The sequence below is a fragment of the Apodemus sylvaticus genome, chromosome 10 (assembly GCF_947179515.1).
Source record: "Apodemus sylvaticus chromosome 10, mApoSyl1.1, whole genome shotgun sequence".
NCBI lineage: Eukaryota > Metazoa > Chordata > Mammalia > Rodentia > Muridae > Apodemus > Apodemus sylvaticus.
In genome coordinates this window covers 79,431,963-79,445,885 of record NC_067481.1, presented here as the reverse complement: position 1 = coordinate 79,445,885, position 13,923 = coordinate 79,431,963, and the positions used below count along the sequence as shown (strand labels likewise).

Sequence of the window (13,923 nt, the reverse complement as noted above, 5' to 3'; positions counted from 1 at the left end):
ATTTACATTATGACTCATAACAGTAGGAGATTTAAGAATTACAAAGTAACAACAAGAATAATTTTATGGCTAGGGGTCACCACAACATAATTATTAAAGAGTTGCAGCATTAGGAAGGCTGAGAACCCCTGGGTTAGAGCTCTGTTTTTTTCCTGTCATTTGTGATTTTGGTTACAGCTAAACTTGACACAGTACCTAGAGACTTAAATTGAAGAGACATTCGAACCCAATCTTTGTGTATTTCCTTGAATCTCTCTAGCTAGCATAGGCTTGGTAGCAGATGATAGAACTTTTGTTGGAACCAAAGAAATTCCAAACAACTGCCTAATAATCAGATTTCTTTGTAGGCCATTGGGTTCACGGGATGTGCTGGGCTCCTTTGCTTTCTGTCAGGCTGTACTATTGCAAATGGAAGCCACGTTTGCTGCTTCTCCTTCAGCACTTTGTCCCTAAGAGACAGTTCAGTCAGCTTTTTACTCCTCTGTCCCATCTCCTGGTCTGTTCTTTTCATTCACAGCCTCACTTTTTTGTTCATTTGTTGTTTGATGTTGGATTGGTTCAGTAAAGATTTGATATTTGCTGTCACTGAGCCTGTTCCAATACGTAAGCAAAATACTGTGTCATAGTCCAAGGCAGGGGAAAGACAGGCTTGTAAAAAAACAAGCAAACAAACAAGCCAACAGGACTCTTGCTTTTGTTTCAGTTCAGTTGTAAAAGGCAGGAATAGGTAGATTATCTCCCTGTTTGGGGCACTACGGGAAGGTTTTTTGAGGAAGTGGCATTTATAAAACCAGATGATGATATAGTTGACTTTGGAGCAAAGGACTTAGAAAAAGACTTAAAAAACCCGAGCAAGCAACCTGAAGGTTGTTGAGTAATGAGGCTGGAAAAGTAAATTGGTATCTCCAGCAAGAATCATACTTCATGTCAAGGAACTTGGGTTTTAAGGTAAAAGCAAGAAGGGGACCTTTGCTAGCTATAAGTGGGACTTGTATGTGAATGAAAGTTCCCTTTGGCTCTAGCCTGGTGAGAAGTTGTACATAGAATCAGAAAAACTAGTTAGAAGGATTTTAGGCAATCCAAATAGAGAGAAGGTGCTGAACTATAGTGCTGGTATGGGAGGGAAGAAGCAGAGACATATGCTAGGGGTGCTTAGGAAATTGAGAAGACCTAGCAGTATGGAGGCTGTTGGATAGAGGAAGTGAGGAACCAGAAATGTTTAGGCTCTTCCCCTGGGCAGGATTGTCCTTAGATGCAAGAAGACAGTGTTTGAGGGAGGAGGCTAACATGGCCACCATTACATGTTAAAAAGGTAAATGCAAGGGTACACTGTAAGTAGCTTGTTCCTTTGTCAGAGAGGAGAGCCAGTATTCTTTTTTTTTTCCTTATTTTGGTTTTTTGGATTTGCTTTTTTCAAGACAGGGTTTCTCTGTATTGTCCTGGCTGTCCTGGAACTCACTCTGTAGACCAGGCTGGCCTCGAACTCAGAAATCCGCCTGCCTCTGCCTCCCAGAGTGCTGGGATTACAGGCGTGCGCCACCACCGCCCGGCTGAGAGAATAATACAGAATAATGAGGCTGCACACATCCCAGCTATTGCATGTAGCCTTCTGACGGTCCCAGAGCTGCTGCTGCTTGTCAAATAACAGAGAAAAATAACATTTTATAATCATTTTCACTCTTGGAATTTGATGAAGTTGATTCTTTTGCAAACATCACATGGATATTTAATTGGCATCTGTGAGTAACATTATACCTCTTCGTGGAGGACAGAGCCCATAGAAGCACTGCTGTCCAGAGTCAGCCCATCCATCCACCCGTTCCATTTCTGAGTAGTTCCTTGTGTAGATTCAGCTGTGCCATATAAAATTAGCACAGAATAAAGGAGAAGGTGTTTGGCATAAAATGATTAAGTGAAGGCTAGAAATTAAAATTACAAAGCTAAAATAGAAGAAGTTTGAAGGGATTGGAGTAAAGGTTAAATGCTTTTTGTTTTGTTTTGTTTACACCCAAAGTGTAAAATAAGGAGAGGGGACTGTTACAAATAAGCAAATGACAGCCCAGTTACAACAGCAGGGATAAAGAAAGTGGGGGGGGGGGTGCACATGTGGGGGAGGTGGTGCTCTTTGGCTGCAGTGAAGTAAGCCAGCACCACCGTTAGAGAACAGCAGACTAAAGGCAGAAGTTAGGCATAGATGGGTTGGAAAGATGCTTCAGTGGTTAGAGCACAGTGGTTCTACCCAGGTGGCCAGGGTTCAATTTCTACCACCGGTATAACTTCAGATTCAGGTGATCTGACACCCTCTTTAGGCCTCCTTGTGTGTGCATATGGTGCACATGCATACATATGGGCAAAACACCCATGCATATCAGACTCACTAGCACCACTTACAGGTGAAGAGATAAATAGCACTTATGTTTATTGAAGCATTCATAGTCCTGCGGTAACTACATGAAGACAATGCACTTGTCCACCATGGGACACTTCTGAAGGCACAAAAAAAGAGGAATTTTTGTCTTATACAGTACCATAGATGAAACTGGAAGACATAATGAGGGAGATTAGACACAAAGACTCCTGATTTCTCTCCGCTGTTGCATAGTGAGGAGCTGACTGCAGAAGTGGAGAGTAGAGGGAGCAGTGATTACTAGGAAGGTGAATAAGAGGGGATGGGTTTGTTGGGACAGAAATACACTTGTGTAATCCTGGTCTTCAGCTGGTGGTCCAGCCTGGGCTATGTAGCAAGTTCCACATAAGCCTGAGCTATAAATGGAGACTGGCTCAGTATTAAGAGCACGTGCTCAGCATGTAGAAAGTCTCAGGTCTGATCCTCAAAACAATTATCAATGTAGGAACAGAAAAGAAAGAAATAAGTTCTTCTGAATGCTTGTAAATCAGCCTCACTGACTAACAAGTGCTTCGAAGAGGTCAGAACAGGGCGTTTGAGGGTCTCACCGCAAGGATGGTTGTGCCGAGTCTTACCTGGTGTATAATTGCATCAAGGCACGAGGCTGTACTGTGTGTGTGCACAGTGATGTATCAATAAAAAGGAAGTACATGAAGGCAGCAAGCAGGCAAAGTTTTCAAAATTCACCAAAAATAGGTGAGACTTGAGGCAGTTAAAAACTAGGCTGAAAGCTTAGTCCAGAGTTAAATATATAAGTTATTTTACACTTGTTTTTGTATATGTGTATGTGTGCAGGTAAGCGCACCATGGCACACACTTGAATGTTGGGGGGCAATGTGAAGAGCATTGTTCTCCTTCCAGAGTATTTGTTCCAGGATTGAACTAAGAATAGTGGATTGAAAGCGTAGTTTGATTTGATGGCTTAAAGAAGGCACTTGTGTTTGGGAACACTTAAAGAATGTTCTAGGAGAGAAATGTCTCAGAAGTTTGAGGAATGTACACTGCTATCCCTTTTGGGGCCCAAGGATGAGCATTAGACCAGGCAAGTCACCAGGAAGCAGGGACAGTTGGGAACTTTCTCTGTAGCCAGCGCTGCCCAGCTCCCCAAGGAGCACTCTTCTTAGGGAGCACCTGTCATCAGTCCCCAGTGACAGTTTTCACAGAACTGTGTAGGCCACTGCTTCAGAGAAAATAAAATGAGTTAAGATCTTTAAAGTTACTGAGAAACATTAGAGTTTTTAAAAGGTGGAAAACAGAAGTGGCTTGGGGTTGTGACTGTCATCCCTAGGGACTAATGTTCTGGTCATGGCCAGATGTTCTGGCCAAAGAATGAGAACCAAACACAATCTTCCATCTGCAGACAAGGAGCTGGGCTGGTTCCCAACACAACTGTGTCTGTCCAGCCATCAGACACTTGAATAGAAAATGGGACAAGTTGTAATACTGTTTTTTTCCCTTAGGAAAACAAAGTACATTTTTTTTTCATTGTCTAAGTAATACTAAACAGAACAGCCATCGCCCTGCACTATGTACTGGCATTTTGTTCTGTTTGGAGTTTTGGTACTTTGAGTCTTTTCTATGTATGTTTGTATATAGTTGGCTAAACATCATATAATTGTGTGTGTGTGTGTGTGTGTGTGTGTGTGTGTGTAGTGAACTCTTTCTGAGGTAGAGATTTCTTTTCTTTTTCTTTTTCTTTTTCTTTCTTTCTTTTTTTTTCCGAGATAGGGTTTCTCTGTGTAGCCCTGACTGTCCTGGAACTCACTCTGTAGACCAGGCTGGCCTCAAACTCAGAAATCCACCTGCCTCTGCCTCCTATAGTGCTGGGGTTACATGCGTGCACCACCACCCAGCCGAGGTAGAGATTTCTTAAGAGTTAAAATTTTGCCCACATGGGAGTTACTTTTTATTCTGCTTTTTTTGTGTAATATATGTGGTTTTGTTAGTCACAAGAAGCTTGACCTCCCAGTCTTTGCAGGCAAGGTGCCTCTCTGGAAAACAGTAACCGTCATGTCAAGACACTAGCCTATGTGGCCATGTCTTTTTTTTTTTTTTTTTTTTTTAAGCTTGCCTAAGTCAAAAGCAGCACTCCTTCGAGGGAGTGAACAGAGGTCCAAACAAACCAGTAAGAACCCTATTATAGTTGATGCGTGGAAAAGAAACCAGGTTTTGTGGCACGCAAAACCCCCTTGCTCAGCTACACACTACATGGAGTAATAACATGGACATTGGTTTGGATGTTTTAAAAGCTCAGAATTGTGCTATTCTGGTGTTGGTTACTTTTGGTGGTGGGGATTGAACCCAGGACCTTGTTCTGTACCGCTAAACCACACTGCCAGCCTCTGCTTATTATTGGGTTTAGGTTTATTTTTTTTAATTGAGTTTAACAACAACATTATTATTATTATTATTATTATTATTATTATTATTATTATTATTATTATTTGGTTTTTTTGAGACAGGGTTTCTCTGTATAGCCCTGGCTATCCTGGAACTCACTCTGTAGACCAGGCTGGCCTCAAACTCAGAAATCTGTCTGCCTCTGCCTCCCAGCGTGCTGGGATTACAGGTGTGCGCCACCACCGCCTGGTGAGTGTAACTTTTAATTATGTGTATGCATATCTGTGAGTGTAGTTGCCCACTGTGTCCAGAAGAAAATGTCAGTACCAGGAGTTACAAGTAGTTATGAGTCGCCTGAAGAGGGTGATGGAGAACCCTGTTGGAGAAAAGGATGCATTCTACCAGAGAACCATCTCTCCAGCCCTCTGCCAATGATGTGTTTGTGAGACAGTTGGGATAGCACATGTTTATGGTCCCTCCTTCTGAGGGGTACAATGTCAGGTTCTCTGTCTTTGTGGCCATTTATCTGACAGAAAACCTAGACAGGAAGGGGCTCTTTGGCTCATGGTCTCAGTAGTGCCAGCCTATTGTGGCAAGGCGAAGGGAGCACAGAGAGGTACAAGGTATGGCAGCTAGTACATAGGAAACAGAGGACAGTTCAGGCACAAGGACCGTCCCTGGTGACTGACTTCTTCCAGAGAGGACTTAACACCTGTAGTCTCTAGAGCCTCCTAAAATACTACAACCATTAGGGTGCAGACTTTCAACATGTGAGCCATTAGAATGTTTAGTGGTCAATCGGTAAGTCCTATTTAGAATGAAAAATCTCACCTAAGAACAGTGATATCAACTCTGCTAACTGCCTTGCATATGTCACCTTGATAGTGATGTAAGGGACCTTCTAAATGAGGAAACTGAGGCAAATCAGTGATTGGTTTGTTTAGAGACCCTAACAGTAGGTACATTCCAGAGACAAGAATTCACACCTTAGTAACTTATTAAGCTCTGCTGTGTCCTGTACAGAGTGGCTGTGAAAAACAAAGTAACACAATGAAAACACACAAGTGTACAGACTGCTTTAACCGCATCCTGGAGTAGTTCCTGGATCTAAGGGAGGCCTGAGAATGGGTGGCTGCTGGGGGGCTTGTCTGCTTAGTGCTGTTCAGCCCTGGAGTGTAAGGAAAGGGAGGTGTGTCTTCCCACAGCTCCCAGTTCAGCTGCTGACACCAGAAAGTTTTCCTTGGCTTGTCCCTTTCGTGTCATTTCTTTGCACATCTGTTTCATAAATTACTCAAGGATTTCCCTGAAAACTTGCCAGATTAAATCACCATTAGCAGAAAACAGAAAGCTGGTGGCTTGGGGAAACAGGACTTTTAGTTACATTTTAGGACAACTTTAGACAGACACATTGGTTTTTATGAATCTCGGAAATTTATACATGAGCTTGGTTAGTGTTGCTTCCTCCACACTGACACAAAATAGCGGGAATTTTCTTAGAGTGTTAGGTATGTGATCTTATAAACAAGGGGACAAATTTCTTGAATGAACATGTTGAAATTCAGGGTTTTGAAAGGCCTGCTCTCCCTCCTTCCCTCCATCCCTCCATATCTTCTTCCCTCCTTCCCTCCTTCCCTCCATCCCTCCATCCCTCCATCCCTTCTTCCCTTGCTTGCTTGCTCCTTCCCCCTTCTCTCTTCCTTCCTTCCTTCTGCTCTTCCTTCCAGACAGCATCTTCCTGGTATCATCCAGGCTGACTTGTGGGTGCTGCTGGAATAACAGGCATAGGTTAACCTTCCCAGCTTAGAATGCTTATTTTTTACTCTTGGAATTTGTAGAGAATGATAGTTTAGAACTGAAAGAAAAAGTATTAGATGGTGTGTAATCATCTCGTATCAGTGGCTGATAAATAAACAAATTATACTTTGACATTGCATTTACCTCTGATCATGGTTTCTTATTAGACTTTCTGTTCAAAGTTTTAATTTTTAATAAACAACTGAGAAACTTGTAACAAAAACATAGTTTTTAGTTCTGTCATGACCCAAATCTTGCTCTATGTGGCTGGACACAAGTCACTTAGCCCGGCCTCTTACTGTGTTTCACTTTACAGATCAGGATGATCTCCAGCCTGGGGGCCTTGGGAAAACTGACTCAGAGTCACCCCTGGGGGCCAGAGCGAAGATGGCTTAGCTCTTGGAGCACCTGTGCCTGTAGAGAACTTGAGTTAATTCCAGGGATCCAATGCCCTCTTCTGGCCTCAGTCGTATCCTTAACCATACATAACACACATGGTTTCTGTAAACTGTAGAATCGATGAGTTGACGTGTACTGCCCACAAAAATAACTCATTATGACAAAATAAGAATGCAGTTGGTTGTAAATATTGGCTATCCCATAGTGAGAAAGTAACAGATTGCTCCCATTGTCAGGAGTCTTTAAAGACATTGCATTGTTCAAACCATGAAAGTAGATAGGGTTTTGTTCAGGAAGTCTAGTTTTTCTTACTTACAGTGTATTGTTAGAGATCCCCCAGGTGGAAAGAGGGGCGTGCTTCTGCAAGTTGTTCTCTTACCTCTATGTGTGACAACTGACAGAGAAAATACAATGTCTAAGAGAGAAGAAAAATTACTTTTATCTCTTTTTAAGAAATGATTTGCTGGAACTAGAAAAATCATCTCAAGTGAGGAAACCCAGGCACAAAAGAACACACATGGTATGCACTCACTGATAAGTGGATATTAGCCCAAAAATCTCGGAATATCCGATACAACTCACAGACCAAATGAAGCTCAAGATGAGGGAAGACCAAAGTGTGGATGCTTCAGTCTTTTTTAAAAGGGGGAACAAAATACTCATGGGAGGACATACGGAGACAAAGTGGGGAGAGGAGACTGAAGGAAAGGCCATCCAGAGACTGCCCCACCTGGAAGTCCATCCCATGTACAGACAGCAAACTATTGTGGATGCCAAGAAGTGCTTGCTGACAGGAGCCTGACAGAGCTATCTCCTGAGAGGCTCTGGCAGAGCCTGACAAATACAGAGGAAGATGCTCAGAGCCAATCATTGGACTGAGCATGGGGTCCCCAAGGGAAGAGTTAGAGAAAGGACTGAAGGAGCCAAAGGAGGTTGCAACCCCATAGGTAGAAAAATAATATGAACCAACCAGGACCCCTCAGAGCTCCCAGGGACTAAACCACCAACCAAAGAGTACACATGGAGGAACCCATGGCTCCAGCCGTATATGTAGCAGAGGATGGCCTTGTTGGACATCAATGAGAGATGTCTTTGGTCCTGTGAAGGCTTGATGCTTGAGTGTAGGGGAATGCCAGGACAGGGAAATGGGAGTGGGTGGGTTGGTGAGCAAGGGGAGGTGGGTGAAATAGGGGATTTCTGGAGGAGAAACCGGGAAAGGGGATAACATTTGAAATGTAAATAAAATATCCAATAAAAAGAAAAGAAAAGATTTACTATTTATTTATATGTGTGCCTTGGTGCCAGAAAAGGCCTGAAAAAGGTATCAGGTCCCCTGTAACTGGAGTTTCAGGAGCTTGTGAATGAATGGACAGCCCAGCATGAACATTGGGAACTGAATTTCGTCCTCTAAGAGCAGAAAGTGCTCTTAACGTTTGAGTCATTTTTCTTTTTCTTTCTTTCTTTTTTTTATTTGGTTTTTTTCGAGACAGGGTTTCTCTGTGTAGTCCTGGCTGTCCTGGAACTCATTCTGTAGACCAGACTGGCCTCGAACTCAGAAATCCGCCTGCCTCTGCCTCCCAAGTGCTGAGATTACAGGTGTGCACCACCACCGCCTGGCTTTGAGCCATTTTTCTAACTCCTGCTTTTTTCTTCTTCATCATACACTTTGTATTTAATATATATTAAAAAACAAACAAACAAACAAAAAGTCAGTAACTGAGACAAGATTTCATCTGAAAGTTCTTTGAGCAGAACAGTGCCTGTCGCTTATGATGTCCTATGTAAACTAGGGTGCTGCAGCATTAAAGAAATAATGTCCTGAGGCAGGGGCTTGCCACATATACCAGGCTGCCCTCAATCTCTTGATCCTGCTACCTGTCTCCCTAGTGTGGGTGTTCCAGGAATGTGACTATGTCAGCGTAAAGATTGGTGTTTATCAGGGAGCAGAACTGTTTCACAAAACTGGATTTTCAGCTGTCCTTTGGAAGTTCTTCAGGAGGCAAAGCTTTTAAGTGGTGACTTAGTTATAGATTTCATCCTCAGTACAGGCTTTTCTGTTGGTCCAGTTGTGGGCATTTGCATTTATTCTGTGGCTTAATCACATAGCACTGGGTGCAGAGTTGAGTTACTATGCTGCAGCGCCGAGTATCTAAACCAAAGACCATCACAAAGGTAAGGGATACCCCATCCTAACCTACAGAACAGTTGCAGTGTAGGCCACTGGGACACAGAATTTGATGTGCATTTTAGTAGGATTTTATTGTTTGCTGTGGTTAGTGCTCATTGGGATGAATGGGAAAATGGGAAGTATAAAGAAAATAGTATAATTTGAAACTGCTGCTTGGAACTAAGTTGTTGGGTCTGTTTCTGGCTGTCTTTCTGTTAAGTGTGTATACCTGCGTATAACAACAGAAGATTGAGTTGTAAGCTTAGACCAAAAGGATGGTGCCCTGTGAAGATACACACCCATTTCACCCCATTGGAAAAAGAGACAGTGGGGAAAGGGCTTGCTGCTACTGCTCCTCCGCTCACAGCTGGACCTGCGCTGTAGCCACACTACTTGATTGGTGGCAGTTGCCCAAGTGCTGGGAAGCCTGCTTTCCTGCTCTTCAGCAAAGCCATGTTTAGACATTTCTTTGGAGTTTGTGTGTCCAACAACTGATTTCAGGGCCCCCTCTAGTGACTGAGTCCAACAAGGACATCTCTGTTAGGCCTAGGGAGAGTGAGAAGTAAGCTACAGGGAAGTACAGTTTTTTTTAATTGTTTTTAATTTTCATTTTTAAATGGAATTGTTTTTCATTTCTAGAAGGTTACTAATGTCAAGAATAGATCCACGATTGAGGCTATCCAAACAACAAGGGGTCAAAAGCTCTATTTACCTTTTTAGAAATCAGTGCTTTTAAACAGTAATGGGATGAAGCCCTGCTGCACAGGGTTCTTGTTGTTAGCTACAGTTGTTTCTGACCTAACGAGGCTTTACAAAGGGTTTTTAATCTAGAGTTCTTTATGTTATCAACTCCATTTTTTGATCATTTTTGAAAGCAGCAGTTTATTGAAAAAATAGCTTTAAAACAGCATTCTCATGAACGAATCAGGTTTTTGCTGGTCTAGTAATAGCATGTGATCCTTCTGCGGATCCTTTATACCCAGTGATAGGTTTTAATGGCTCCTGTTGTTTGTCAGTTAAGGAAATAAGGAAATTCTTATATTTCTGGATCTCTGCCATCCCTCCTAAGCACTCCCGGCTCCAACACCCAGGCTTTCAGCTGTGAGCCTTGGAAGGGTTGTCATCTGACCCGCGGGCCTTTGCAGCGTGGACCAGGAAATCGGTGCTCCAAGAGCCCAGCATTGCTGAATGCCTCAGTGAAAATATTTCATGTGCATGGAGTGCAGGCTTCTTCCTGCTTAGAGGAGTTCTCTGCCACAAAATGTAAGCGTGGATTACAATCCTGTTTGCATTGCTCATTTTCCCAGCTGTATTTGGCTGCTTTTAACTGCCCACAACCATGCAGTCTTCAGCCACCAGGATAAACAGAAGTATGAAATCTATCATTTTTTATTATCTTAAATTATATGAACTGGTTTTGGCTAGCTTGCCTTCATTTTGTTTCCATTGTTGATAAAAATTAAGGAGAAGAGCAACACCATTATTTATGTATAAACTGTTGTCAACAGAATTATCTCTGGAATATTAGGAAAATTCATTAAGAGTATTCAAGGGCCCCAAAAGTTGTGGGCTCTCAAGGAAATAATTTCTAGTTACATTATTGCACTAGTTGTGCAGTTGGAGGAAGTGTCCCTGGGATTCAGGGGACACTTTTCTTGGTTAAGCACTGTTCTGGGTCTTGGTATAGGGGCCGCACTGTTTGTTCCGTGGCTTGACCAATTGTATATGTAACTGTCTCATGCTGACGGGAATCTGTTTGTTGGGGTCTTACCTAAGCTAAACTGCTTGAATGGCAACAGAAAAGGCCTAAATGCACTGAGCCTCGATCCTTATTTAGAAAACAACTTTTGATGACTTTTAAAAAATCACATAGCAAAAGAAGGGAGGGTATGTGAATAGTAGCTGTCTAAATCTGATTTTATTCATTCATTTATTAGTTTTGATTTTGTGTGGAAGATTTGAATTGCTGTGTTTATCTGCTATAACACTCATTCAGTAGTAATCGGAACTATATACATCAGATGAGCGCTACACTGCCCCCCCCCCTTTTTTTTTAATTTGTGTTTTTCAAGACAGGGTTTCTCTGTATAGTCCTGGCTGTCCTAGAACTCACTCTGTAGACCAGACTGGCCTCGAACTCAGAAATCCGCCTGCCTCTGCCTCCCAGAGTGCTGGGATTACAGGCGTGCACCACCACCGCCCGGCTCACTGTCCCATTTTTATAGCTCTTCTTCCTTCAGAGCCCATACACATGACTGTTTCAAAAAAAATCAAGTGTTTTGCTGTCTTGTGTCTTACTCTTTGGAAGCATTCTTTCTTGCTGTAAGATGGTTATTATTAACCGAGCTCTGCCTGAATGCCAAGCACAGAGCTCAGCACCATTTTCTGTACTGTCTTTTGAGGTACATAACCTCTTCCCAGTCTACAGTTGAAACCAAGGTTAAAACTAAACTGTTTGATGAAATAGGATTGGAGTCAGGTTTTCTGTTTCCTATGTTCTTGTCAGAAAACTAGAAGTTTGAAGGAAAAGCTAAATATAGTTTCCCAGTAAAATATTATGTAGCTAGTGAAGGTGTGAGGTTTACAGTAACTAATAATTTATTGTTAGAGAAAAACAATGATACACAAGGAAATGTTGGTAATAATTTTAAACAGTTGTAGAATACTCTTTTGTTGTCATGTCTTTTTAAAATGTCACACAGAATAGTCCACTATAGCTTAGTGTAAGAGAACAGAATTCTTATAAACACAAAGCCGACTTCTTGTAAAGCATAGGCAGAGAGAAAATGAACGTCCTTGCCCCGTGATAGACTCTAGCGTTCATTGGTCTTTGAGATTCGACCTGGAGCCATTTCTCCAGGACTAGTGCCAGGGCTGATGGTGTTCCTCTGTATTCTTGAAAGCTAAAGTCTTCTTAAGATAACTTAAGCGTGTAATGTGGTGTCTTGGGAGGAGCCCATGCACAGAGCTGCCCCCCACTCGATCGAGATGGCTCCTTAAGACTCACATTAGTGTCATGATTCAGTTTTCCTATGTTGCTCAGTTTTGATGCTAATCTTTATGTATCTATATGCATGTGTGTGCACATACACACATGTGCATTTTTTCCCTCTGCAGCACCAATGTGGTTATGAATTATTCAGAGATTGAGTCTAAGGTTCGAGAAGCAACGAATGATGACCCTTGGGGACCTTCTGGGCAGCTCATGGGAGAGATTGCCAAGTAAGTGCAGAAACAGTCAAAGTGTCTTCACACAGAAAGTGAAGTCTGCCTTCAATTTTAACCTGTTTAACTATCAGCCATACATTTTGATTAGTGTGGAGAGTGTTATATAGGTTTCATCCCCATTAAAAATTAGCTTTTAATGATGTGTCAGCCAAGTTTAGAGACTGTATAGCTTTCCTTGCAAATTTTGAAAACACGTATAAAATATTTGAAGTAAAAAATTATACAATGTGTTTCTTGGTGACAGTGTGGGGCACCCAGGCCATGAAGGAACAGCTTGCAGAATGGTCCCGGGATTCCTTGTAGTTGTGCTGTGTGCTGTACAGAATTAGAGGGAGCATGTTTTAGGAGGACTGTCATTAAAATTTGATTTAGGCTTTTTTTTTCTAGCTGTTTGGGCAATCCAAAGAACCTAGAGCAAGCCTGCCATCTACTGTCAGAGCTCTCCTATTGCAACGCTTAAGGCACCTCCTCTCTTTCAGGGCTACCTTTATGTATGAACAGTTCCCAGAACTTATGAACATGCTTTGGTCCCGAATGCTAAAAGACAACAAAAAGAATTGGAGAAGAGTGTATAAGGTATGGTGGGAGCCCACAAGAGTGCGTGTTGACAGCGGAGACATGACTGCGGTCCACTAAGTTCCTAGACTTCCCTGGACATACCCAGATGTGGCTGTGTCTGCTTCCTCTTTTCCAGTAATAAACAGCTCTTCATAGTAAAGTGTTCTCAGACTTATGTTCTTCTAATTATTGAAGATTTTTATTGTTTCTTACATTTTTTCCTACTAAATCTGCTCAGGTGTTTTACATATTGAATCTCATATGCAAGTTTGCTACATGAATATTTAAGATAAAAACCAGTCTCATGTTTGTCACCTCTGTATAAAGCTTTAATTTGTGGCTGTATGATAGTATTTCTTCCAGCGAAGTCTACAAGCTGGGACTGTGATGGAGACTGAGGTACGCGTACTTCCTGACTTTTTCCTCGGATTCATTTAGTTTTGATTCTGTATTTGTAAAGTAAGGTGATGGTCTTTCTCTTTGATCATATTTTCTTGCTCCTCAAAACTTATTTCTAAAGCATGCTTTGTGCCAAGTTGGATTCATACTCACACAGGCCACAGCAGTGTTCACATTTGCAACGTGACACATTGTTACTCTCAGAATTAAAACCTGTTTTAACTAGAGTTTTGTTGTCAGAGTTTGCTGCTGAGTGTCTGAGTGTATTGTGCCTTTCTTTGTGTGTGTGTGGAGGCCAGAGCTTTGCCTCCTCAGCCTTCCATGTTATTTTATGAGCAGGGTGTCACTGAACTCAGAGCTTGCTTTCTGATGTAGCTAGCTTGCTTGGGATTCCTGTCCTCAGCAGTAGGGTTACAGGCAGCAGCCAGGCCTGCCCAGCTTTTCATGTGGGTGATGGGGAGCCACACTTCTATACCCATGTTTGCGAGGTGAGTGCTTCATCCATTAAGCCTTCTCTTCAGCCCTCCTCCCTGTTCTAATTTGGGGGACAAAGTCTATCTTTGTAGCCGTGGCTGACCCAGAACTAAGTATATAGACTATTCCTTGAACTATTAGAAATCTGTCTGGCTCT

General features: G+C 42.3%; 1 protein-coding gene across 8 annotated transcripts in view; it reads left to right on the top strand.

The window, feature by feature from the left end:
* The window catches only part of Clint1 (clathrin interactor 1), a 57,648-nt gene that overhangs the window by 18,850 nt on the left and 24,875 nt on the right, over positions 1 to 13,923 (top strand). For all 8 annotated transcript variants that reach the window (XM_052197712.1, XM_052197714.1, XM_052197710.1 and 5 more), the window contains exons 2-3: positions 12,225 to 12,329; positions 12,815 to 12,911. In XM_052197712.1, coding sequence (XP_052053672.1) covers positions 12,225 to 12,329; positions 12,815 to 12,911 — 202 coding nt within the window. The remainder of the gene's footprint in view (positions 1 to 12,224; positions 12,330 to 12,814; positions 12,912 to 13,923) is intronic.